Raw genomic sequence first — 26,658 nt, 5'->3', positions numbered from 1 at the left:
ATATCATAGGGGGTTAAGGCATCTGCTGCAGAGATATTAGTGTGCTAAATCTCAGGAAATAATTATAATGGTACGCAAACTCTGGAGTTTCACATATTTGCTGGAGAGATCGGTGCTTTGTCTTGTCCCAGTTTTGAATCAAAGTAGCATAAAGGGTTAATGTGTCCTGGTAAGCATATCCCCTAACATGCAGATGACACATATGTTTTTTATGTAAAGGGGTGAAGTGGGTTATTGCTTTCAACACAGCAATCCTTTTGTTACTTGCAGTTCACAAACTGTCACTGTCTCATGTAACACACCCTGAGCATTGATTTACTCAATTGTCAATGTATCATGTGTACCAATGATCGCCTGATGTAAAGCGCCCTGACACTGTATTGGGATGAGTGGCACTACAGCGCTATAAAATAAATAAAATAAAATAGTGGTATTTAAAGTGTTATTTTTGTAAAACACTGGGACAGACCAACACATCTGACATTCCCACAGAACATGCATATCTCTTATATAAAAGGACAGAACAAAGTCGAAAGCTGCCTCTCTGAAGCACCTGTGAAGAGATAAGCCATGTGCCTTAGTTTCGCCTCCGTTGCACCTAAGTCTGAGGATTCCAATAGCTCCTAGCCATGATACTCCAACAAAAGTGGGCCTGATGGCCCTTAACTTCAGCCTTTGTTATGGGCCCGGCTGGTGTTTGATAAGCCTCCTCCTGCCTGCACCTTGCTGCTCAGAGGGAACGAATACAACGTGCACGTGCTGCTGAATGTGTCCTGCTGTCTGAAAATTACACTGGGGCAAGTTTAGCAGAATTCTGTGGGGCCGAGCCTCTGGGCAGGGTAGATGCACTTTGTTAAAAGAGTGGGTAGACTCCGTCTACACGCGTGTACCCTCAACTTGTGCCCCAGGCAGCCATTCATTCTCCTCTCTGCAGACCTCACCTGTGCTAGTAATGAGTTATAAACACTTTGCCCCGATTTATAGTAAAGTGGGGCAGCTCGGCGCTGCCCCAGAAATAGCAGCGCCGCACCACTTTTGAAACGCAGGGGTGCTCCGTATTTAGAGAAATACGGCGCACCCCTGCTTTTCCCCCTGCGCTGGCACTGAATTAAGCTACCTAGCACCAACGCAGGCATCCTTGCACCATAGTTCAAGGGTGTCTGCATCAAGGGGATAGATTGTTTCTGTGCAGGAAGGTATACCTTCCTGCACATAAACAATCTATAATGGCGATTTGGCACTTGCATGTGTGCTGCAAAATGCAGCAGACATAGAAGTACCAAAGTGTCATTTTGAATGATTGTTTATGTGCAGGAAGGTGTTCCTAACTGCACGTAAACATCCTCCATGGCATTTCGCTTCTTCTATGTGTGCTTCAGAATGCAACACACTTAGAAAAATCCGAAAACGAGGAGGAATAACGACAACTCATAAATCTGGCGCAGCGTCAAAAGCAATAGGTGTTGCACTGGACCCACCCGCAGCAACACCCATTGCACGCCCCTCTGACGCAGAAAACTGTGTTGGATTGGCCCATATTTGCTAGGTGGCGAACACCACCAAAAAGTGGCGTTACATCTCCTTGTAAATATGGAGCAGTGCTTATCGCCAATAAAGAATCACAAAAAGTGATGCTCCAGTGGCCCTGGGGGCTCTTAAATATGCCCTTTTATTACATCTGTGAGAGGTAAGGTAGTTTCTACAACAGTGTTTTGTTGGCGGTATCTGAATACCTAGAATTGACTCCATCACGTTAATAGATTGGCGTCTGCAGAATTCAAATTGGTGGTAAAATCTGTCAGAAGAATTTGAATTGTTAGCAGGCCTGTGTTTGTTGCTATTACCTTTATTTTGCAACACATGATGTGTTTTTCCTGGTTCCAGTGGTATTTTAAGAAATATCAAGTTGCTGGACACATTTCAGTACTTCCTATAGATTTTCCCACTGACAATTCCAAATATACCCTCCATAAATAATGCTTCCAAATGCTGCCACCACAAACTGTCCGCACAACTGTCCCAGGCTGTGTGGCTGCAGAGACTGCCATGGTCCAGTCGGCTGCTGTGGCTTCAGTCATGTGATCTGCAGCTGCAGCGCTCCCGTGCCTCCGGCTGTGGCTCCCGTGCCTCCGGCTGTGGCTTCAGTCATGTGATCTGCAGCTGCAGCGCTCCCGTGCCTCCGGCTGTGGCTCCCGTGCCTCCGGCTGTGGCTTCAGTCATTTGATCTGCAGCTGCAGCGCTCCTGTGTCTCCGGCTGTGCCTCCGGCTGTGGCTTCAGTCATGTGATCTGCAGCTGCAGCGCTCCCATGCCTCCGGCTGTGGTACTCCTGTGCCTCCGGCTGTGGCTTCAGTCATGTGATATGAAGCTGCAGCGCTCCCGTGCCTCCGGCTGTGGCTTCAGTCATGTGATCTGCAGCGCTCCCGTGCCTCCGGCTGTGGCTCCCGTGCCTCCGGCTGTGGCTTCAGTCATGTGATCTGAAGCTGCAGCGCTCCCGTGCCTCCGGCTGTGGCTTCAGTCATGTGATCTGCAGCGCTCCGGTGCCTCCGGCTGTGGCTTCAGTCCTGTGATCTGCAGCTGCAGCGCTCCCGTGCCTCTGGCTGTGGTACTCCCGTGCCTCCGGCTGTGGCTTCAGTCATGTGATCTGCAGCTGCAGCGCTCCCGTGCCTCTGGCTGTGGTTCTCCTGTGCCTCCGGCTGTGGCTTCAGTCATGTGATATGAAGCTGCAGCGCTCCCGTGCCTCCGGCTGTTGCTTCAGTCATGTGATCTGCAGTGCTCCCGTGCCTCCGGCTGTGGCTTCAGTCATGTGATCTGAAGCTGCAGCGTTCCCGTGCCTCCGGCTGTGGCTTCAGTCATGTGATCTGAAGCTGCAGCGCTCCCGTGCCTCCGGCTGTGGCTCCCGTGCCTCCGGCTGTGGCTTCAGTCATGTGATCTGAAGCTGCAGCGCTCCCGTGCCTCCGGCTGTGGTACTCCTGTGCCTCCGGCTGTGGCTTCAGTCATGTGATCTGCAGCTGCAGCGCTCCTGTGTCTCCGGCTGTGCCTCCGGCTGTGGCTTCAGTCATGTGATCTGCAGCTGCAGCGCTCCCGTGCCTCCGGCTGTGGTACTCCTGTGCCTCCGGCTGTGGCTTCAGTCATGTGATATGAAGCTGCAGCGCTCCCGTGCCTCCGGCTGTTGCTTCAGTCATGTGATCTGCAGCGCTCCCGTGCCTCCGGCTGTGGCTTCAGTCATGTGATCTGAAGCTGCAGCACTCCCGTGCCTCCGGCTGTGGCTTCAGTCATGTGATCTGAAGCTGCAGCGCTCCCGTGCCTCCGGCTGTGGCTCCCGTGCCTCCAGCTGTGGCTTCAGTCATGTGATCTGAAGCTGCAGGGCTCCCGTGCCTCCGGCTGTGGTACTCCTGTGCCTCCGGCTGTGGCTTCAGTCATGTGATCTGCAGCTGCAGCGCTCCTGTGTCTCCGGCTGTGCCTCCGGCTGTGGCTTCAGTCATGTGATCTGCAGCTGCAGCGCTCCCGTGCCTCCGGCTGTGGCTTCAGTCATGTGATCTGAAGCTGCAGCGCTCCCGTGCCTCCGGCTGTGGCTTCAGTCATGTGATCTGAAGCTGCAGCGCTCCCGTGCCTCCGGCTGTGGCTTCAGTCACGTGATCTGAAGCTGCAGCGCTCCTGTGCCTCCGGCTGTGGCTTCAGTCATGTGATCTGCAGTACTCCTGTGCCTCCGGCTGTGGCTTCAGTCATGTGATCTGCAGTACTCCTGTGCCTCCGGCTGTGGCTTCAGTCATGTGATCTGAAGCTGCAGCGCTCCCGTGCCTCCGGCTGTGGCTTCAGTCATGTGATCTGCAGCGCTCCCGTGCCTCCGGCTGTGGCTTCAGTCATATGATCTGCAGCTGCATCGCTCCGGTGCCTCCGGCTGTGGCTTCAGTCATGTGATCTGCAGCTGCAGCGCTCCGGTGCCTCCGGCTGTGGCTTCAGTCATGTGATCTGCAGCTGCAGCGCTCCCATGCCTCCGGCTGTGGTACTCCTGTGCCTCCGGCTGTGGCTTCAGTCATGTGATATGAAGCTGCAGCGCTCCCGTGCCTCCGGCTGTGGCTTCAGTCATGTGATCTGCAGCGCTCCCGTGCCTCCGGCTGTGGCTCCCGTGCCTCCGGCTGTGGCTTCAGTCATGTGATCTGAAGCTGCAGCGCTCCCGTGCCTCCGGCTGTGGCTTCAGTCATGTGATCTGAAGCTGCAGCGCTCCCGTGCCTCCGGCTGTGGCTTCAGTCATGTGATCTGCAGCGCTCCGGTGCCTCCGGCTGTGGCTTCAGTCCTGTGATCTGCAGCTGCAGCGCTCCCGTGCCTCTGGCTGTGGTACTCCCGTGCCTCCGGCTGTGGCTTCAGTCATGTGATCTGCAGCTGCAGCGCTCCCGTGCCTCCGGCTGTGGTTCTCCTGTGCCTCCGGCTGTGGCTTCAGTCATGTGATATGAAGCTGCAGCGCTCCCGTGCCTCCGGCTGTTGCTTCAGTCATGTGATCTGCAGTGCTCCCGTGCCTCCGGCTGTGGCTTCAGTCATGTGATCTGAAGCTGCAGCGTTCCCGTGCCTCCGGCTGTGGCTTCAGTCATGTGATCTGAAGCTGCAGCGCTCCCGTGCCTCCGGCTGTGGCTCCCGTGCCTCCGGCTGTGGCTTCAGTCATGTGATCTGAAGCTGCAGCGCTCCCGTGCCTCCGGCTGTGGTACTCCTGTGCCTCCGGCTGTGGCTTCAGTCATGTGATCTGCAGCTGCAGCGCTCCTGTGTCTCCGGCTGTGCCTCCGGCTGTGGCTTCAGTCATGTGATCTGCAGCTGCAGCGCTCCCGTGCCTCCGGCTGTGGTACTCCTGTGCCTCCGGCTGTGGCTTCAGTCATGTGATATGAAGCTGCAGCGCTCCCGTGCCTCCGGCTGTTGCTTCAGTCATGTGATCTGCAGCGCTCCCGTGCCTCCGGCTGTGGCTTCAGTCATGTGATCTGAAGCTGCAGCACTCCCGTGCCTCCGGCTGTGGCTTCAGTCATGTGATCTGAAGCTGCAGCGCTCCCGTGCCTCCGGCTGTGGCTCCCGTGCCTCCAGCTGTGGCTTCAGTCATGTGATCTGAAGCTGCAGGGCTCCCGTGCCTCCGGCTGTGGTACTCCTGTGCCTCCGGCTGTGGCTTCAGTCATGTGATCTGCAGCTGCAGCGCTCCTGTGTCTCCGGCTGTGCCTCCGGCTGTGGCTTCAGTCATGTGATCTGCAGCTGCAGCGCTCCCGTGCCTCCGGCTGTGGCTTCAGTCATGTGATCTGAAGCTGCAGCGCTCCCGTGCCTCCGGCTGTGGCTTCAGTCATGTGATCTGAAGCTGCAGCGCTCCCGTGCCTCCGGCTGTGGCTTCAGTCACGTGATCTGAAGCTGCAGCGCTCCTGTGCCTCCGGCTGTGGCTTCAGTCATGTGATCTGCAGTACTCCTGTGCCTCCGGCTGTGGCTTCAGTCATGTGATCTGCAGTACTCCTGTGCCTCCGGCTGTGGCTTCAGTCATGTGATCTGAAGCTGCAGCGCTCCCGTGCCTCCGGCTGTGGCTTCAGTCATGTGATCTGCAGCGCTCCCGTGCCTCCGGCTGTGGCTTCAGTCATATGATCTGCAGCTGCATCGCTCCGGTGCCTCCGGCTGTGGCTTCAGTCATGTGATCTGCAGCTGCAGCGCTCCGGTGCCTCCGGCTGTGGCTTCAGTCATGTGATCTGCAGCTGCATCTCTCCCGTGCCTCCGGCTGTGGCTTCAGTCATATGATCTGCAGCTGCATCGCTCCCGTGCCTCCGGCTGTGGCTTCAGTCATGTGATCTGCAGCTGCAGCGCTCCCGTGCCTCCGGCTGTGGTTCTCCTGTGCCTCCGGCTGTGGCTTCAGTCATGTGATATGAAGCTGCAGCGCTCCCGTGCCTCCGGCTGTTGCTTCAGTCATGTGATCTGCAGTGCTCCCGTGCCTCCGGCTGTGGCTTCAGTCATGTGATCTGAAGCTGCAGCGTTCCCGTGCCTCCGGCTGTGGCTTCAGTCATGTGATCTGAAGCTGCAGCGCTCCCGTGCCTCCGGCTGTGGCTCCCGTGCCTCCGGCTGTGGCTTCAGTCATGTGATCTGAAGCTGCAGCGCTCCCGTGCCTCCGGCTGTGGTACTCCTGTGCCTCCGGCTGTGGCTTCAGTCATGTGATCTGCAGCTGCAGCGCTCCTGTGTCTCCGGCTGTGCCTCCGGCTGTGGCTTCAGTCATGTGATCTGCAGCGCTCCCGTGCCTCCGGCTGTGGTACTCCTGTGCCTCCGGCTGTGGCTTCAGTCATGTGATATGAAGCTGCAGCGCTCCCGTGCCTCCGGCTGTTGCTTCAGTCATGTGATCTGCAGCGCTCCCGTGCCTCCGGCTGTGGCTTCAGTCATGTGATCTGAAGCTGCAGCACTCCCGTGCCTCCGGCTGTGGCTTCAGTCATGTGATCTGAAGCTGCAGCACTCCCGTGCCTCCGGCTGTGGCTCCCGTGCCTCCAGCTGTGGCTTCAGTCATGTGATCTGAAGCTGCAGGGCTCCCGTGCCTCCGGCTGTGGTACTCCTGTGCCTCCGGCTGTGGCTTCAGTCATGTGATCTGCAGCTGCAGCGCTCCTGTGTCTCCGGCTGTGCCTCCGGCTGTGGCTTCAGTCATGTGATCTGCAGCTGCAGCGCTCCCGTGCCTCCGGCTGTGGCTTCAGTCATGTGATCTGAAGCTGCAGCGCTCCCGTGCCTCCGGCTGTGGCTTCAGTCATGTGATCTGAAGCTGCAGCGCTCCCGTGCCTCCGGCTGTGGCTTCAGTCACGTGATCTGAAGCTGCAGCGCTCCTGTGCCTCCGGGTGTGGCTTCAGTCATGTGATCTGCAGTACTCCTGTGCCTCCGGCTGTGGCTTCAGTCATGTGATCTGCAGTACTCCTGTGCCTCCGGCTGTGGCTTCAGTCATGTGATCTGAAGCTGCAGCGCTCCCGTGCCTCCGGCTGTGGCTTCAGTCATGTGATCTGCAGCGCTCCCGTGCCTCCGGCTGTGGCTTCAGTCATATGATCTGCAGCTGCATCGCTCCGGTGCCTCCGGCTGTGGCTTCAGTCATGTGATCTGCAGCTGCAGCGCTCCGGTGCCTCCGGCTGTGGCTTCAGTCATGTGATCTGCAGCTGCATCGCTCCCGTGCCTCCGGCTGTGGCTTCAGTCATATGATCTGCAGCTGCATCGCTCCCGTGCCTCCGGCTGTGGCTTCAGTCATGTGATCTGAAGCTGCAGCGCTCCGGTGCCTCCGGCTGTGGCTTCTGTCATGTGATCTGCAGCGCTCCGGTGCCTCCGGCTGGAGTTTCTGGAGACCGCAGGAGCAGTGGTTAATTTGTGCTGGTGCTTGCTAGTGGGACCACCACAAAAATAACAAGGTGATGGGAGGGATGCTTGAATTAATCTCAGCCACTGGCGATCACTCAGGGACGCATTCTGGACCTGGTCCTGCTCCTCAGATGGTAACAAAAGTAACTCCAGACCTATTTATACTGATAGACTCGTCAGTGAGGTACAGCTTGAGTCCAGTGGCCCAGTGAGCACCAGTCTCAGTTCAGATGGGATCTGTCCTGGCCCTTGTGCCTGAACACCTCCTATCGTGGCAGGACCAAGACTGAGTTGCACATGGCTGATTCATGTTTAGAGGAGGCAACAAAAACCAGAATGGATTGTGGGCCAGAGTAGTTCCCAGGCCAGACAATAGCATTGCCCGCAGGGGTCATTTTAACTTTCCCGCTGGGCCGGCGGGCGATCTCCAGAAGATCGCTCGCCGGCCCAGCGGGAAAGCCCCTGCAAAGAGGAATCCGGCTCTGAATGGAGCCGGCGGATTTGCAGGGGTGCGACGGGTGCAGTAGCACCCGTCGCGATTTTCACTGTCTGCTAAGCAGACAGTGAAAATCTTTGTGGGGCCCTGTTAGGGGGCCCCTGCACTGCCCATGCCAGTGGCATGGGCAGTGCAGGGGCCCCCAGGGGCCCCACGACACCCGTTCCCGCCCAGGAACAGGCTGGCGGGAAGGGGGTCGGAATCCCCATGGCGGCGCTGTGGAGGATTCCCTGGACCAGGGGAAACCCGGCGGGAAACCGCCGGTTCCCCTTTTACCGCCGCGGTCAGAATAGCCCAGGAAGCACCACCAGCCTGTTGGCGGTGCTTCCGTTGCCCTCCACCCTGGCGGTTTGAAACCGCCAGGGTCGGAATGAGGGCCTATGTGACGTCACTAGGGGTATGCAGGACTTCAGGCCCAATGCTGTTCAGGCTGACAGCAGTGACATGACAGCCGCAAGGTACATCATCGTCGGATGAAACTGATGATATATGCATCTGGTGGGCCACAGCATCGCCGCTGCTATGGAACATCTGTCTGGACTGCTCTGACTGACTGCTGGGCTCAGCCGGGGCGGGGTCAGTGATTGTATGACATTAGCACGCGTCCCTCCACAGTTTACAGTGCCTACCACTATCACACATTTACATTCACTCACACGTGAAATACGTTCACCACGAAGTCCACTACCACGCATACTTTCACCACGCTTAGTTACAGAAAAATCCAGTCACAGTCTAACACTGCCATCTGCTGTCAAAAATTGAACATATAAATATATTTTAAAAAAAACATTTATGTTCATTACAGGTTTGCTACTAACCTAACCCAGAACCTCCCTTTTTTAATTACCCTTTAAAATATATAATCTACTTACCACATACTCACAAATACAAACATATATGCGTTGTAAAGACTTGTGTGGGAAAGGCTTGCGTGGTAGGAGTAATTATGATGTTAATAATGTGTTGTAACTGCATTTCGTGGCAAAAACTTTGTGGTGAAGGCCGTTCCCCTGTGCCGGCGTGGCTCAGTCCTGGTGTGCACCACTCTAACCGTGTCTGCTGTGTCTGGCCTCGGCCCTGCAGTTCTTGGGCCCCTGTGGACTGTCCGGTGGGATGGTCCCTCCTTTGTCCCTCTCCGTGCCACCAAGTGCCCCGCCTGTACTATGTGAGTGTGATCCCACAGCAGTGACCCTACCTGTGCCAGCCTGCAGCCCAAATACCCGTCGTTGTGTACCTGTGTCGAGAGAGGAACAGTGGACCCATTCCATTTGCAACCTCGCAATGGTGGATTGTTCATGAAAGCCAAAAAACGATCACCAATTAAGTCGCTGTGACATAGCGGCCCATCTGGCGATCATGTGATGAAAGTAATGTTGGGGGCCCTGGGCCCGCATGCTGGCACGGACACTGGTATGTGGTATATACAACTGGCTTCTAGCACATTTGGGCTGGCTCTTTTATTGGCAGGGTCACCTGGCTGGTGACGCCGGTGATGGTTGTGGGGTGAGGGTGAAGGCCAGCCCTCAAAAGAGTGGCCGGTAAAACATAACTTTGTAAACTCTAGCATGAGTCCAGCAGGACTCTACAGGTGGTAGCCCTTCTGTCACAGATATACACACAGAGTTTAACAGGTAGGGATGCCAAATAGGTACTCGGTCTGCCCCAGGTGTATTCAGCATAATGTTCACCAGGGTCTAAATGCCCCTCCCCCTACTAGAAAGAGAAACACAGTCCTAGTGCAAGCACCGTCTCGGAAAGTGACCAAAGTTGCCACAACTCACGGCGTCCACTTTAGGATGGTGTACTAGGTGCAAACTACATTTCAACCGGTATAACAATGTGAAGGAAGGGGGTGGTGGGAAGAGAGAAGCACGTGACCCGGAAGCTCTTGAAAGAGGAGTGGAGGTGGGAGAGAACGGATATGTGAGCTGAGACTGGAGGAGACACAACTTCCCTCCACTGGACTGTCCTAATTAACACTCAAGTGAACCCCACAGCTGAAGGGCTTGAAGGGGAAGTTGTAGGGGTGTAAAGTGCTGGCATCGTAGGGTACATAAGGCCTCATTTACAAGAATCTGACGCATCGGCTGCAATGCCACCCCGGAACGATGTCATGGATGCGCTGTATTTACAATACAGAGATACATGGCACACGTTTTCACAGATGTGTCAGAAATCCTGACGCATCTGTGGTGCTAAACTCACGCATTGCTGCGAAAGTGTTAACAAAATGATGCCACAACAGCAAATCCAGGAGGCCCCAGTTGAGAAAAGCCCTGCTTTAGTTTTACGCTTGCTCCGAGCAGGCAGTAAAATTCTTACGCAGTGAAGTCTCAGAGTGACGCAGTGAAATGTTGTAAATTTAACTGCGTCAGTTCTGCGTTTATGTTCCCATGGGAACGCCAACCTTGCATACATTATACCTGCCACAGATATAATGTGGCGCAAGGCTTTACAAACTGATGCATTGGGCCCAAAGCGTCAGTTTGGAAATGTGGAGCAGTGTAGTGCACTGCTTGCTCCACCGTTGTGTCCAAAAAATGATGCAACGATGGCGCAAAAGGCCTATAGTGTGCGAGCAGGTCCCACCGCAGATACAAACTGAGCGCTGCAGGTAAGCCATGAGTCTGAGGGTTGTGCTTCTGTGTGGATTGTCAATGGATGCCAGTTTTCAGGACCTGTTAGGGTCTTTCTTCAGAGCTGGATACTGGGCGCCTCCTAGTTTTACGATAAGAGGTATCAAAAACTCCCTCCACCGAGGGGTGGTGCCAACAGATATAGTTGCAGCAGGTGCACACACAGGTGCTTCACCATACATGCAAACATTTTAGAACAGAAAAGTGGAAGATTTTAGGAAAATAATCTGGAGGATGCTTTTCTCCTCTTGCTTTCTATAGAGGTCTCAATTGGGTTTGTTGTCATGTAGGGACTTGTAAGTCTGCTGCTGCAGGATTGGATATCAGAAATGCAAGTATGTGTTTTTTGTGTGCCTGTGAGGAGCACGGATAAAGAGCTGTGGCAGGCAGAGACAGCGTGACAAAGGTGCTGTGCAACGGCCTGCAGGAGCAGGTTCCTGGCCGTGCGTACTCCGAGTCACACAAGACCAGTATTAAATAAACAGAATGCAGCAAGCCCACAAATAACGCACCAATCCCTATTAGTGTCCAATAAATCACAATACGTACAATGATAGCTTGTAAAGACTGATGCGGTGTGCAACTCCACCGAGGCCCCTGCTGCACATAAGAGCCTAAGGGGTAAAGAAAACCCCAATAATCAAACACAATACGAGGGTGCACCACTCCAATTAATCAAATCAAATAGATCAAGTGGAAGCAGTCCAATATAATCGAACAAGTAATGATGTGAGGTATCCCTTGGTTTCTTCCACAAGACTGTAATTGGTACAAAAAGGTTGTCACACCAAATAATTCATGCGAACAAGCAGCCAACGTGTTTCGCCCTATAACCTTGGGCTTCTTCAGGGCAGAGGTAGTATTTCAATCAAGCAAATGTTACTGTTCACAGTGTGCATACGTGCACAAATGTAAAAAGGTTCTTCCAAACCAAAATATACAAATATCTCAGGTGAAATCAATCAATTCTCATAGGTGGTGTGTCCAAATTCCACAGCTTGTTAGGATTACCACTACTTGTAGTGCTCAGTCATCTCAAAGTTTCCTCAAAAGTTATTACAGCAAAATCCCAGAATGGCACACATCCAATTTTATTGTTTCCATAGCGGAGTCTCCAAGGTTGGAAGCAATGTACAGTGAACAGTAACATTTGCTCGATTGAAATACTACCTCTGCCCTGAAGAAGCCCAAGGTTATAGGGCGAAATGCGTTGGCTGCTTGTTCGCATGAATTATTTGGTGTGACAACCTTTTTGTACCAATTACAGTCTTGTGGAAGAAACCAAGGGATACCTCACATCATTACTTGTTCGATTATATTGGACTGCTTCCACTTGATCTATTTGATTTGATTAATCGGAGTGGTGCACCCTCGTATTGTGTTTCACACAAGACCAGTCCCTGTCGCAGAATCAAGCTTTTGCACGCTGGAATCAGGAGGCGGAAGACTGGCCATGAAATCGCTAGTTTCCCGCCTGAATCGGGAGGGTTGGCATATATGCGCGTACATGGCAACATCTCGGACCAGGAAAGTGGGAGAATTAGAAAAAATAATTCAGGGGAATGCATTTTCCCCATTGACATCTATTGTAGCAGAGGACATTCCAGGGGGAGACTCTAAAACAAGGGCCGTTTTTGGCTTAAAAAATCATGAGTCTCCCACCTGAATGGGACTGTGGGCCTGTATGGATGTGGTAAGAGTGCAGTGCCACCACACTGCGGCAAGAGCAAAGCATCACAGGTGCAGGGGGTCATGTGATGTGAGTGCAAGATAGGAGCACATGTAGGGGCATATTTACAAGCCCTTAGTGCCACGGAGTGCCACTTTTTGTGACGATCCATTGGTGCTGTGCACTGCGCAATTCTTACAGGGCCGCACTAAGCTACTTTTGTGGCTTAACGCTGCCTTGCACATATGGGTCCCTCCGTGCAGTGTTCTGTGGCAGAGGTGGGGTGCAGTGGGTGCTGCTGTGGGCATTCCACATAAACAATCAATCAATAATGACGATTTGTTACTTCTGCATTCTGCAAACACACATAGAAGTAACAAATTGCCATTGTAGATTGTTTATGTGCAGGAAAGGACACGTACCTGCACATAAACAATCATTCCCTTCCACACAGACGCCCTTCCACAGGCAGCACTACCCTAAAGCCAGCCCTGTGTGTTACCACTCAACTCTAAATCAGACCCTCACTCATGCATACGTGATGCTTGTTGCCAATTGTACAATAATATTACACGTACAATAACATTACACCTGTGATAACAAACACCTGTAATAATATGATACCAGCAATAATATTCCATCTACAAGAATAAAAATGATAATGATAAAAAAAGATAATATTACACTTATGATAAATACGATATAATACACACACACACACACACACATATATATATATATATATATATATATATATATATATATATCTATATATATATATATATATAGATATATATATATATATATATATATATATATATATATATTCCGATATAATACCGTACCTACGATATTACATCTACAATAACAGACACTATAATATTACACCTTTGATAATACACAAACACAATAATGTTCCACTTACGTCTCAAGCGGGATTGAGGGGGGTCCCTGAGGGACCTTCTTGTTTCCTGAGGGTTTCGGGGACTTTTTACCTAAAAAGAGAAGGAAAGGAGAGGAGTGAGTACTGACTGAAGTCCATAGAAGTCAGTGAAGACATCACAAGGGCAGCGAGAGAGGAGGTGGAGTGTCTGTGAGAGACTGTGGTGTCTGGTGTGATGTTCCAACCTTCAGGGATGGGTTAGTGAGGGCTTTACAGGTGCAACCTAAGGAAGGGATGGAAGGAGGGAGTGTTACAGGCTGGGATCTCCACCTCCACAGACTGTGCCACTGAATACTTACAGGTGCAACCTAAGGGAGGGATGGAAGGAAGGAGTGTTACAGGCTGTGATCTTCACAGGCTGCGTCGGTGAATACAGGTGCAATCTAAGGGAAGGATGGAAGAAGGGAGTGATACAGGCTGGGATCTCCACCTCCACAGGCTGTGCCACTGAATACAGGTGCATCCAAAGGGAAGTGTGGAAGGAGGGAGTGTTACAGGCTGGGATCTCCACCTCCACAGGCTGTGCCACTGAACACAGATGCAACCTAAGGGAAGGATGGAAGGAGGGAGTGTTACAGGCTGGGATCTCCACCTCCACAGGCTGTGCCACTGAATACTTACAGGTGAAACCTAAGGGAAGGATTGAAGGAGGGAGTGTTACAGGCTGGGATCTCCACCTCCACAGGCTGTGCCACTGAATACTTGCAGGTGCAACCTAAGGGATAGATGGAAGGAGGGAGTGTTACAGGCTGGGATGTCCCACCCTTCAGGGTTGGGCTAGTGAGGGCTTTACATGTGCAACCTAAGGGATGGATGGAAGGAGGGAGTGTTACAGGCTGTAATGTCCACCTTCACAGGCTGTGCCTCTGCTGGTGCAACCACAGGGAGGGATGGAATGAGGAAGTGTTACAGGCTGGGATGTCCACATTCACAGGCTGAGCCTCTGCTGGTGCAACCACTGGGAAGGATGGAAGGAGGGAGTGTTACAGGCTGGGATCTCCACCTCCACAGGCTGTGCCACTGAATACAGGTGCAACCTAAGGGAAGGATGGAAGGAGGGAGTGTTACAAGCTGGGATGTCCACCTCCACAGGCTGTGTCACTGAATACAGGTGCAACCTAAGGGAAAGATGGAAGGAGGGACTGTTAGAGGCTGGGATCTCCACCTCCACAGGCTGTGCCACTGAATACTTACAGGTGCAACCTAAGGGATGGATGGAAGGAGGGAGTGTTACAGGCTGGGATGTCCCACCCTTCAGGGTTGGGCTAGTGAGGGCTTTACAAGTGCAACCTAAGGGATGGATGGAAGCAGGGAGTGTTACAGGCTGTAATGTCCACCTTCACAGGCTGTGCCTTTGCTGGTGCAACCACAGGGAGGGATGGAAGGAGGGAGTGTTACAGGCTGGGATGTCCACCTTCACAGGCTGAGCCTCTGCTGGTGCAACCACAGGGAAGGGTGGAAGGAGGGAGTGTTACAGGCTGGGATTTCCACCTCCACAGGCTGTGCCGCTGAACACAGTTGCATCCAAAGGGAAGGATGGAAGGAGGGAGTGTTACAGGCTGGGATGTCCACCTCCACAGGCTGTGGCACTGGATACTTTACAGGTGCAACCACAGGGAAGGATAGAAGGAGGGAGTGTTACAGACTGTGATCTCCACCTCCACAGACAGTGTCACTGAATACAGGTGCATCCAAAGGGAAGGGTGGAAGGAGGGAATGTTACAGGCTGGGATTTCCACCTCCACAGGCTGTGACGCTGAATACAGGTGCATCCAAAGGGAAGGGTGGAAGGAGGGAATGTTACAGGCTGGGATCTCCACCTCCACAGGCTGTGCCGCTGAATACAGCTGCATCCAAAGGGAATGGTGGAAGGAGGGAGTGTTACAGGCTGGGATCTCCACCTCCACAGGCTGTGCCGCTGAATACAGGTGCATCCAAAGGGAAGGGTGGAAGGAGGGAGTGTTACAGGCTGGGATCTCCACCTCCACAGGCTGTGCCACTGGACACTTTACAGGTGCAACCACAGGGAAGGATGGAAGGAGGGAATGTTACAGGCTGGGATCTCCACCTCCACAGGCTGTGCTGCTGAATACAGGTGCATCCAAAGGGAAGGATGGAAGGAGTTAGTGTTACAGGCTGTGACGTCCGACCTCCACAGGCTGTCAGTAAATACCTCACAAGTGCCACCAAAGGGATGGGGAGGGAGTGACTGTGAGAAGTGGGTCACACGTGCTGGAAAAAGCAGCACTTGTCTTACAATGATCATAGTGCAATAGGGAGGCCCAGGGGAGTTGCCGAAGTATCACCTGGATTACGTCTATCTCTGAGTGGTTCCTCTAGTGTAGAGTTCCAGATGCCGTACCTGGAGTATTGTGTTCAGTTACGGTACATGCACAGGGGACTGTATCACTACCTGCAGCATCACCTGTATTGGTATGTCTATCTCTGGCTGGTTCTTGTAGGGTACTGTGTCTAGTTCTAGATGCCGTACCTGGAGTATTGTGTTCAGTTACGGTACACGCACAGGGGATTGTATCACTACCTGCAGCATCACCTGGATTGGTATGTCTTTCTCTGGCTGGTTCTTGTAGGTTACTGTGTCCAGTTCTAAATGCCGTACCTAGAGTATTGTGTTCAGTTATGGTACACGCACAGGGGATTGTGTGTCTGCTGGAAGCATCCCCTGGATTGTTGTGTCTATCTCTGGCTGGTTCTTATAGGTTACTGTGTCTAGTTCTAGATGCCTTGTCTGGAATACTGTGACCAGTTCTAGATGAGATTCCTTACATGGAGTATTGTGTTCAGTTCTAGAAGAGATGCCTTACATGGAGTATTGTGCTCAGTTGTAGATAAGGTGCCTTACATGGAGTACTGTGTTTAGTTCTAGATGAGATGCCTTACATGGAGTATTGTGTTTAGTTCTAGATGAGATGCCTTACATGGAGTATTGTGCTTAGTTCTAGATGCGATGTCTTGCGTCTAGTATTGTGTTCAGTTGTAGATGAGGTGCCTTACATGGAGTATTGTGTTCATTTTGTCGATGAGATGCCTTACATGAAGTATTGTGTTCACTTGTAGACGAGGTGCCTTACATGGAGTATTGTGTTCAGTTCTAGATGAGATGCTTTACATGGAGTATTGTGTTCACTTGTAGATGAGATGCCTTACATGGAGTATTGTGTTCACTTGTAGATGAGATGCCTTAAATTGAGTATTGTGTTTAGTTCTAGATGAGGAGCCTCACATGGAGTATTGTGTTCAGTTGTAGAAGACACAGAAGGTCTTCTACAACTGAACTGTGTTGCTGCTAGAAGCATCACCTGTATTGTTCTGTCTATCTCTAGGTGGCTCGTCTAGACTAGTGCAAGCCTTGGTCCAGTTCCCTCTCTTCTTGTGATGCGCTGATGATAGTGGCACTCCCCCTCCAAGCTGTTTTGCTTGGAGTGAGACGAGAAGGGTGAGTGGAGCTTATTTGCCAGCCAGTGATTGGTCAGAGGAGTGTGCACATTTTAACCAGTCCCAGGAGTGTTGATACTAGAGCACCTGGAGATCGTGCTCAGCTTTCCCTGTGCTATAGAGGAATTAATGTCATGTTTAAACTAACCTATATGGCTCAGACTATGAATAAAAGTTAAAAGGTGAAGACCTAGGGAGAAACTCTACCGTGCCAGGGGAGGTTGGTTTCTCAGTAATGGCTTATTTCCGAAACACAAGGCACCTGAAATATTCCTGAAACACAAAGGGGCAGATTTACTCCTAGCACCATCCTAACGACACATTAACTTCACTTTTGTGACACTAATGTGGTGTTAGATGACCAAGAACGCTGCGCCATATTTACAAATTGGCGCAATGCATGCACTGCTCCACACTGTAACCCTTTGGGCTACTCCTGCAGAGCACATCAATGGCGTAAGGAATTCTGACACTATTGCCACCCTCCCTGCGCCATGGTGCACCACATTTTAAACACGGCAACACATGGTGGAGGTAGAGGGGCGCCTAGGGGGCCAAGGAAGGTGGCGCTGCACTGGCTGCATTGCCACTTTCCTTAAATCAGGCCCAAAGGTCCAGATTTTGCAAATGTTTTGAGCTGGGGTTTGTTGGACCCGACCCTTTTTGCAGGGCCATTCCCAAACTTTTTGCATCCTTCCTCCTATTTATTTCTGACCTCTTTTTGTTGGCTTTAGGACTCTGGTCACTTTACCACTGTTAACCAGTGCTAAAGTGCATGTGCTCTTTGTGTAAATTGTATTGGTGATTGGTTTATCCATGATTGACATATTTGATTTACTACTAAGTCCCTAGTAAAGTGCACTAGAGGTGCCCAGGGCCTATAAATCAAATGCTACTAGTGGGCTTGCAGCACTGATTGTGCCACCCACATGAGTAGCCCTATAAACATATCTCAGACCTGGCACTGCAGTGTCGGTATGTGCAGTTTGGTGCTGCCAATTCAAACTAGCAAGTGTACACACTTGTCCAGGCCCCAACCTTCCCTTTACCACATGTACATCACCCCTAGGGTAGGCCCTAGGTGGCCCCTTGGGTGGGGTGCAGTGTATGTAAAAGGTAGGACATGTACTAGTGTGTTTATACATGTCCTGGTAGTGAAATACTCCTAAATTTGTTTTTCACTATTGTAAGGCACTATTGCAAGGCCTATCTCTCCCATAGGTTGACACAGGAGTGCCTTTAAATTTCTTTTAAGTGCAGGTTCCCATTGGAGCAGATAGAGATGTGGGGTTTGGGATCCCTGAACTCACAATTTAAGAATACATCTTTTGCTAAAGTTGGTTTTTAAATTGTCTGTTTGAAAATGTCACTTTTATGAAGCGGGCAATTTCTTACTGAACCATTCTGGACCTCTGCTTGGCTGCTGAAAACACATCTGGGTAAGACTGACAATTGGGCTGTTTGTGAATTCACTCTAGACAGTGACACAAAGGGAGCTGAGGTGTGTCCTGCAATTCCTGATGGGTCATCCTGGGCTGGAGTGGAAGGAGGAACTGACACACCTGAATAGGTCTATGCCTGTCCTTATACAATGCGGTCTCCAACCCCCTGGAGTTTGTCTTGGGCCGGGCAAGGAAGAGGAAAGGTCTTGTTCTCTACACAGACTTTCCTTGAACCTCTGCCAAGGAGAAGAGCTGAAGAGCTGGAGGAGGAGTGTTGCCCCTTTGCTGTGTGTGGTTTACTGGGTTGGCCTGCAGTTGCTGCTTCTGCCTTAAAGAAGACATAGACTGGTCTTTGCTGCTTGTGAAGTTTCTCCAATGACTTGGACTGAGCTTGCCTCCTGTCAAGAAGTCTCAGAGACATCAAAGACTTCACCTAGCAGCCTCTGGGTTCGCTTGCTGTGGACCCAACCCACCAGGCGGTGCTTATTCCAATTTCTGGGCCCTGGAGAGGGAAAGATGGCCTAAAAACAAGAACCAGGTACACCAACTATAGACAACTCCAGGATCAACGCCGCTGCCTGACTCTGTGACGCCACCTGCGCCCGAAGCCATGGTCCCTGTTGGAGTGTGACAAGCCGGCTCAGTGCCGTCCCACGACTTTGGGAGTACCGAGTGCTGTGTCACCGATGTTCTTGACACCCTACTCCGCCGCTCCAGTGATCCAGCAGCACCTCACCCCCCTGACTCCGAGCCCTGGCTTGTTTCCTCAGTTAGCAAAGTTACTGTACCAGGGGATCTGTGCAACTCAGTGACCAGTGCCAGCAGCGTCAGGTTGTTGGGAATGAGTCCGGCACGACTCTGTGATAACATCAAAATGAAACTTTTGTGATTCTAAGCGCTATATTGAAGTTTCATCTTTGAAAATGTGTATCTTTTCTTGTGTATGTTGGATTTTTGTTGTTCTGATCTTGTTTTAACCAGATAAATACTGGCTATTTTTCTAAACTGGCATTGAGTGCTTTTGTGGTGTTTTTTTCTATGTTACCGTGTGTGTTTGTACAAATATTTTATACGTTACTTCTGAGATAAGCCTGATTGCTTGGGCCAAGATACCAAGGGGGTGAAAAGGGGTTATCCTGGGTGTGTAACTCCTTTACCCTGACAAGAGTAAAGGTCCCTGCTTGAAAAGTGTGCAAACTGACTGCCAACCAGAGACTCCATTTCTAACAGGGTTATGTCACCTTTTTGATGCAGGCCTAACACAAATGTGCTTTTGGTCTTTACAAAGCCAGGCAAATTTTGATTAGCGTGACTTTGCAAGAACAAATGAACACAACACAGCACATTGTGTTGCCGTGCGCTACTTTGCTAAAGGTAGCTATTCAGTGGGTGGGAAGCGGGCAGACTCATGCATCCACCCATGGATGTTGTCACAAACTCATATTTACAAAGCGACGTAGGCAAGGGTTTGCACCCAAAGGGTGCACCTGCCTGAGGCTGCCGTAGTGAGAAGAAATATCTTCATTCCCCCTCTTATTTCCTCTTTGCATGTGTGTTGCTTCCTGTGGATGTATGAAGCGGACATAGCCTGATAGGATACTTCTTGTGCAGGAAGGTACCCCTGACCACAAAGCACACAGCCTTGCACTATGGCACAAGGGTGCCTGCTTTGGCAGTAGGCAGCCCAGAGACTGCCAGTGCATGGAGAGCAGAACTGTGCCCTATCTTTAAAGACATAGAGCAGTTGCCGTGCTGCAACTTCGCATCCTGTGCTGCAACTTCACATCCTGTGCTGCATTCTGCAACTCCTTTGTAAATGTGCCCTAAATTATTGATGATGGATCAGTGGCTGTAAAATGTTTTACAAATGGACTAGTGCATTCTTTGGACAAGTGCATTCTCTCTCTTGATCTACAAAGGTGTTGCTTTTCATCAGAGAGCTGGAAAGCTGCTGAGATATGGCACTAGTTTGCTCTCTCTCAAACGCTGGCACACAGTAAGTCTATGTAGCGCCACACACACATCTTTGCACTGTAATGCAACGGTGTCTGTGCCATGGGCAGCACAGGTTTTGTCCTGGAAGGTTACTCTTCTGGTACAAAATACTATGCTTACTCTAGCTTTAAAACATTTTCCGCTTTGGAAGTGTGCTGTACACTGCAGCACACATGCAAAGTGGGAAATGTTGGGAGAAAAAATGCATTTCCCTTTTTATGTATGCTTCAAAGTGGAGTGATTTTTGGAGTGGAAACCCTGGCAGAGATGCTGCGCTTTGTGGCGTGACAGGGAGAGAGCAGGGAAGAGCCATATCTACTAAGACATGGCACAATTCTGCCCTCTGCTTAGCGCTGGCGCACAATCAGGTGGCCTAGCGACACACAAACACCTTTGAACCACAGTGCAAGAGTGTCCGTGTGAGTCTAGCATAGGTTTGGTACTCGAAGGGTACTATGCTTAGACTGACTTTAAAAGGTTTCCTGCATTGGGTGATGTAGGAAAGTACCATCTTGCCTGGCATGTTACCCCCAGATTTCACTGTATATATGTTGTTTTAGTCTATGTGTCACTGGGACCCTGCAAGGCAGGGCCCCAGTGCTCATAAGTATGTGCCCTGTATGTGTCCCCTGTGTGATGCCTAACTGTCTCACTGAGGCTCTGCTAACCATAACCTCAGTGGTTATGCTCTCTCTGCTTTCCACATTTGTCACTAACAGGCTAGTGACTAAATTTACCAATTCATATTGGCATACTGGTACACCCATATACTCCCCTAGTATATGGTACTGAGGTCCCCAGGGTATTGGGTTTCCAGGAGATGCCGATGGGCTGCAGCATTTCTTTTCCCACCCATAGGGAGCTCTGACAATTCTTACACAGGCCTGCCACTGCAGCCTGAGTGAAATAACGTCCACGTTATTTCACAGCCATTTATCACTGCACTTAAGTAACTTATAAGTCACCTATATGTCTAACCTTCACCTGGTGAAGGTTGGGTGCAAAGTTACTTAGCGTGTGGGCACCCTGGCACTAGCCAAGGTGCCCCCACATCGTTCAGGGCAAATTCCCCAGACTTTGTGAGTGCGGGGACACCATTACACGCGTGCACTGTACATAGGTCACTACCTATGTACAGCGTCACAATGGTAGCTCCGAACATGGCCATGTAACATTTCTAAGATCATGGAGTTGTCACCCCAATGCCATTCTGGCATTGGGGGGAGAATTCCATGATCCCCCGGGTCTCTAGCATAGTACCCGGGTACTGCCAAACTGCCTTTACGGGGTCTCCACTGCAGCTGCTGCCAACCCCTCAGACAGGTTTCTGCCCTCCTGGGGTCCAGGCAGCCCTGGCCCAGGAAGGCAGAACAAAGGATTTCCTCTGAGAGAGGGTGTCACACCCTCTCCGTTTGGAAATAGGTGTGAAGGCTGGGGAGGAGTAGCCTCCCCCAGCCTCTGGAAATGCTTTGAAGGGCACAGATGGTGCCCATCTCTGCATAAGCCAGTCTACACCGGTTTAGGGATCCCCCAGCCCTGCTCTGGCGCGAAACTGGACAAAGGAAAGGGGCATGACCACTCCACTGACCTGCACCCAGAGCTCCTCCAGTGTGTCCCAGACCTCTGCCATCTTTTGTGGCACACGGGACTGCTCTGAGTGGCCAGTGCCAGCAGGTGACGTCAAAGGCTCCTTCTGATAGTCTCTTACCTCTCTTGGTAGCCAATCCTCCTTCCTTGGTGGCCAAACCTCCTTTTCTGGCTATTTAGGGTCTCTGCTTTGGGGAATTCTTCAGATAACGAATGCAGGAGCTCACCAGCGTTCCTCTGTATCTCCCTCTTCACCTTCTGCCAAAGGATCGACCGCTGACTACTCAGGATGCCTGCAAAAGCGCAACAAAGTAGCAAGATGACTACTAGCAACCTTGTATCGCTTCATCCTGCCAGCTTTCTCGACTGTTTCCAGGTGGTGCATGCTCTGGGGGTAGCCTGCCTCCTCTCTGCAGCAGGAGCTCTGAAGAAATCTCCCGTGGGTCGACGGAATCTTCCCCCTGCAACCGCAGGCACCAAAAAACTGCATCACTGGTCCTCTGGGTCCCCTCTCAGCACAACGATCGTGGTCCCTGGAACTCAGCAACTCTGTCTAAGTGACTCCCACAGTCCAGTGACTCTTCAGTCCAAGTTTGGTGGAGGTAAGTCCTTGCCTCTCCACGCTAGACTGCATTGCTGGGTACCGCATGATTTGCAGGTGCTCCGGCTCCTGTGCACTCTTCCAGGATTTCCTTTGTGCACAGCCAAGCCTGGGTCCCTGACACTCCTTCCTACAGTGCACAACCTTCTGAGTTGTCCTCCGGCACCGTGGGACTCCCTTTTGTGACTTCGGGTGGGCTCCGGTTCACTTTTCTTTCAAGTGCCTGTTCAGGTACTTCTGCGGGTGCTGCCTGCTTTTGTGAGGGATCCCTGAGTTGCTGGGCACCCCCTCTGTCTCTTCCTCCAAGTTGCGACATCCTGGTCCCTCCTGGACCACAGCAGCACCCAAAAACCTCTACCGCGACCCTTGCAGCTAGCAAGGCTTGTTGTGGTCTTTCTGCATGGGAATACCTCTGCAAGCTTCATCGCGACGTGGGACATCCATCCTCCAAAGGAGAAGTTCCTAGCTCTCTTGTTTCTTGCAGAACTCCAAGCTTCTTCCAACCGGTGGCAGCTTCCTTGCACCCTCAGCTGGCATTTCCTGGGCTCCTGCCCAGTCTCAACACTGTTGCAACTATTGGACTTGGTCCCCTTGTCTTACAGGTACTCAGGTCACCAATCCACTGTTGTTACATTTCTGGTGTTTGTTCTTCCTGCAGAATCCCCCTATCACGACTTCTGTGCTCTCTGGGGGTAGTAGATGCACTTTACACCTACCTTTCAGGGTCTTGGGGTGGGCTATTTTTCTAACCCTCACTGTTTTCTTACAGTCCTAGCGACCCTCTAGAAGCTCACATAGGTTTGGGGTCCATTTGTGGTTTGCATTCCACTTTTGGAGTATATGGTTTGTGTTGCCCCTATACCTATGTGCTCCTATTGCAATCTACTGTAACTTTTCACTGCTTGCATTACTTTTCTTGCTATTACCTGCATAATTTTGGTTTGTGTAGATATATCTTGTGTATATATCTTATCCTCATACTGAGGGTACTCACTGAGATACTTTTGGCATATTGTCATAAAAATAAAGTACTTTTATTTTTAGTACTTCTGTGTATTGTGTTTTCTTATGATATTGTGCATATGACACCAGTGGTATAGTAGGAGCTTTGCATGTCTCCTAGTTCAGCCTAAGCTGCTTTGTCATAGCTACCTTCTATCAGCTTAAGCTGCTAGAAACACCTCTTCTACACTAATCAGGGATAACTGGACCTGGCACAAGGTGTAAGTACCTCTGGTACCCACTACAATAAAGGCCAGCCTTTTACAGGTGAGTGCTGTACAGTGAAGCACACATGGAAAGTTTGGAGTGATTTTTTGGGTGCAAAGCCCTGTCTAGTATTGTTAGTAGATAGGGTTTTGCACCAAAAACTGTTAGCGGTTGCATGGGAACGCCCATGTGCCACCTAGGGACTGCCCTTTGAAGCAGATTGAGGCAAAGCTGTACTTTATACTGGTTTGTGTTACTTTGAGGTAACTTCCCAGCATAAAACAAGTTTTGTATTGGGAAGTAAATCCAAACAAAACATTCTGCACAGATTTGTGTAATTTTTGTGATGCAAACCCAGTGCAAATTGTTGGTAAATCTGGGCCTCAGTTCCTTAATAAAACACACAGAATATAAGCGAGCCTATCAAGCGTGGCAGGCAAAATCGATAAGAAAAGGAAACAGACCATAGATGGAGGCCAGAAATAAAATAAGTAAAGTATGTACTAGTACCTAGACATTAAAGGCTGGGCCTATAGAGAGTCAGAAGTCCCTTTCTGTGACAGCACCATGCACTCCATAGGGGGTGTACCTAGGAGCCATCATGGCTCACCGGTCACATGGCCAAGGTTGGTTGAAGTTCACCGGGCCAGGATCAGCCTTACCCTGGGCTACTGATGGCAGCCACCTACCTCTGCGACTCCAGAGCACGTAGCCCACCACGCCGAGTAGGGCGACCAACAGGAGACCGCTCAGCACGCCCAAGCCAATGGGGAGGTCCAGGGATGAGGTGAAGGATGGGCATTGACATGGCTCCTCCTCCTCCTCTTCTGTGGAGATGAGATGGACAGAGACTCAGCACACTCAAAGTCAAAGTCAAAAAAGTCAACAGTTTTATTATAGTAAAGAGCTCCAAAGGAGGTCCACATAACAAATAACACAGTTTAAAAAGGAGAAAAAAATACGTATACATTATAGCTCAACATTAAAAAATAAAGGGCCTCCAACATTTACATACATTACAATTCAAGTAGACAAAAAATGAAGAGGTAATTAGAAGACTGATAAATCTTACTACAAAACACTTCATTCAGTGGAGACATTGCAGACTTACAAATGAAATGAACAAATAAAACATATTTTAAATCCAGAACTAACGGGGAAAGCAAGCCCCAACATGGATCAAGGGTTAGGGGTACGTGCATTGTTCAATATATAATGCTGACCCTAGGGATGGATGTCAACAGGGTAAGACAAGGATGTGCAAATGTGCAGTTCACAGTCTGGTTGATACATTATTAAATCATCACCGCACTTAACTAACACCCACCAGCCAGACCTGAAGGCCATGGGTTTGAACAACTCAAACCAGTAAAGATAAGCCCAGTGTCACTAATAAACAAGCATTTACAATGAAATAGGTCTCGCATTTGGGAGAGTTACACGTATCGTTATTGTAAATGACAATGGGGGTCATTCCGACCCCGGCAGGCGGCGGGCGCCGCCCGCCGGGCAGAAACCGCCCAAACACCGCACCGCGGTCAAATGACCGCGGCGGTGATTCCAACTTTCCCGCTGGGCCGGCGGACGATCTCAAGAAGATCGCCCGCCGGCCCAGTGGGAAAGCCCCTGTGAAGAGGAAGCCGGCTCCGAATGGAGCCGGCGGATTTGCAGGAGTGTGACGGGTGCAGTTGCACCCGTCGCGATTTTCAGTGTCTGCAAAACAGACACTGAAAATCATTATGGGGCCCTGTTAGGGGGCCCCTGCACTGCCCATTCCAGTGGCATGGGCAGTGCAGGGGCCCCCAGGGGCCCCACGACACCCGTTCCCGCCAGCCTCTTCCTGGCGGTGTAAACCGCCAGGAACAGGCTGGCGGGAAGGGGGTCGGAATCCTCATGGCGGCGCTCCTTGGGCAGGGGGGTTGCCCTTTTCTGACCGCGGCGATAATTGCCCATGAAGCACCACCAGCCTGTTGGCGGTGCTTTCGCGGCCCTCTGACCCGGCGGTTTCAAACCGCCAGGGTCAGAATGAGGGCCAATGTCTTTTATTTATGTGTTTTGATATGAAGTGTAGTGGATGTATGTGTTGTGGAGTGAAAATATGTGATTTGTATTTTAATTGTTACTTGTGGAATTGTGCAGTGCGAAATTGTGTGGTACCGAGTGTATTTGTGTTGTGGAATTATGTGGCATGGAGAATATATATGCGTGAGAGCTGCATAGAATAGATGGAAAGGATGATAGAGAGGGATAGGTAGTTTATTTAGGCAGTGGCGTAGCGTGGGGGGTGCCGGGGGGGCCGGCCGCACCGGGCGTAACATCTTGGAAGAGACTCGAGTGCTAAAATCCACGGGTTAGGGGGCGCAAATTACTTGTCTTGCCCCGGGTGCTGACAACCCACGCTACGCCACTGTATTTAGGAACTGGTGCAAGCTTCCCTCTCACAGAAGGTACAATGCAAGCTTCCCTCACATAGGAGGTAAAATGCAAGGTTCGCTCACAGGGAAGGCACAATGCAAACTTCCCTCACAGAGAAGGTACAATGCAAGCTTCCCTAACAGAGAAGGTACAATGCAAGCTTCCCTCACAGAGAAGGTACAATACAAGGTTCCCTCACAGAGAAGGTACAATGCAAGGTTCCCTCACAGAGAAGGTACAATGCAAGGTTCCCTCACAGAGAAGGCACAATGCAAGCTTCTCTCACACGAAAGGTACAATGCAAGCTTCCATCACTGAGAAGGAACAATGAAGTTTCCCTGGCACAAAAGGTACAATGGAAGCTTCCCTCACAGAGAATATACAATGCAAGCTTCCCTCACATGTATAAGCTATTAAAAAAAAAGAAATTGTGAAGGACTCAACACTGTGTGTGTACTGCGGGGCTGGGGCTGAGAGTGAGCAGATGCTTTACCCACACTGCCATGAGGCTGCAGCATTATGACACTGTGGCTCTCTCGGTCAACCCCACTCCTGCAGAGAATCCACTATAGCTTTATTATTCTCATTGGTAATATGCTTGTGCAGCATATTAATGACAACGTGCTTGTGACTTTGTTGCTTTGTATTTATAGTGCAAATGTTTCATTCTGTTGAGATGGTTAGATATATGTCCAAAAGTTGCCTATGTGTGATTGTGTATGCAATTTGTTTCTATTATAAATCCTTTTTTGAAGTTGGAAAGTGATTGTCCAGGCACATTGGTCGGGAGGAGAGAAGGCTGACAGCATGCCTGGCTGTTTGGTAAGCGCTGACACATTAGTGTATTGGTAGTGAAAGGATGCGACAAGGAGGGAGGGC

General features: G+C 50.9%; 1 protein-coding gene across 1 annotated transcript in view; it reads right to left on the bottom strand.

Moving 5' to 3' along the window:
* The window catches only part of LOC138251582 (myelin protein P0-like), an 87,163-nt gene that overhangs the window by 4,228 nt on the left and 56,277 nt on the right, over window positions 1-26,658 (bottom strand). Inside the window, exons 3-4 of the mRNA XM_069205660.1 lie at window positions 24,054-24,191; window positions 13,057-13,126 (exon numbers count right to left, since the gene is read on the bottom strand). Coding sequence (XP_069061761.1) covers window positions 13,057-13,126; window positions 24,054-24,191 — 208 coding nt within the window. The remainder of the gene's footprint in view (window positions 1-13,056; window positions 13,127-24,053; window positions 24,192-26,658) is intronic.

Source organism: Pleurodeles waltl, chromosome 1_2 (genome assembly GCF_031143425.1).
Source record: "Pleurodeles waltl isolate 20211129_DDA chromosome 1_2, aPleWal1.hap1.20221129, whole genome shotgun sequence".
Taxonomy (NCBI): Eukaryota; Metazoa; Chordata; class Amphibia; order Caudata; family Salamandridae; genus Pleurodeles; species Pleurodeles waltl.
The sequence above is the reverse complement of the archived record's forward strand: the minus strand, read 5'-3'. Positions and strand labels throughout refer to the sequence as shown.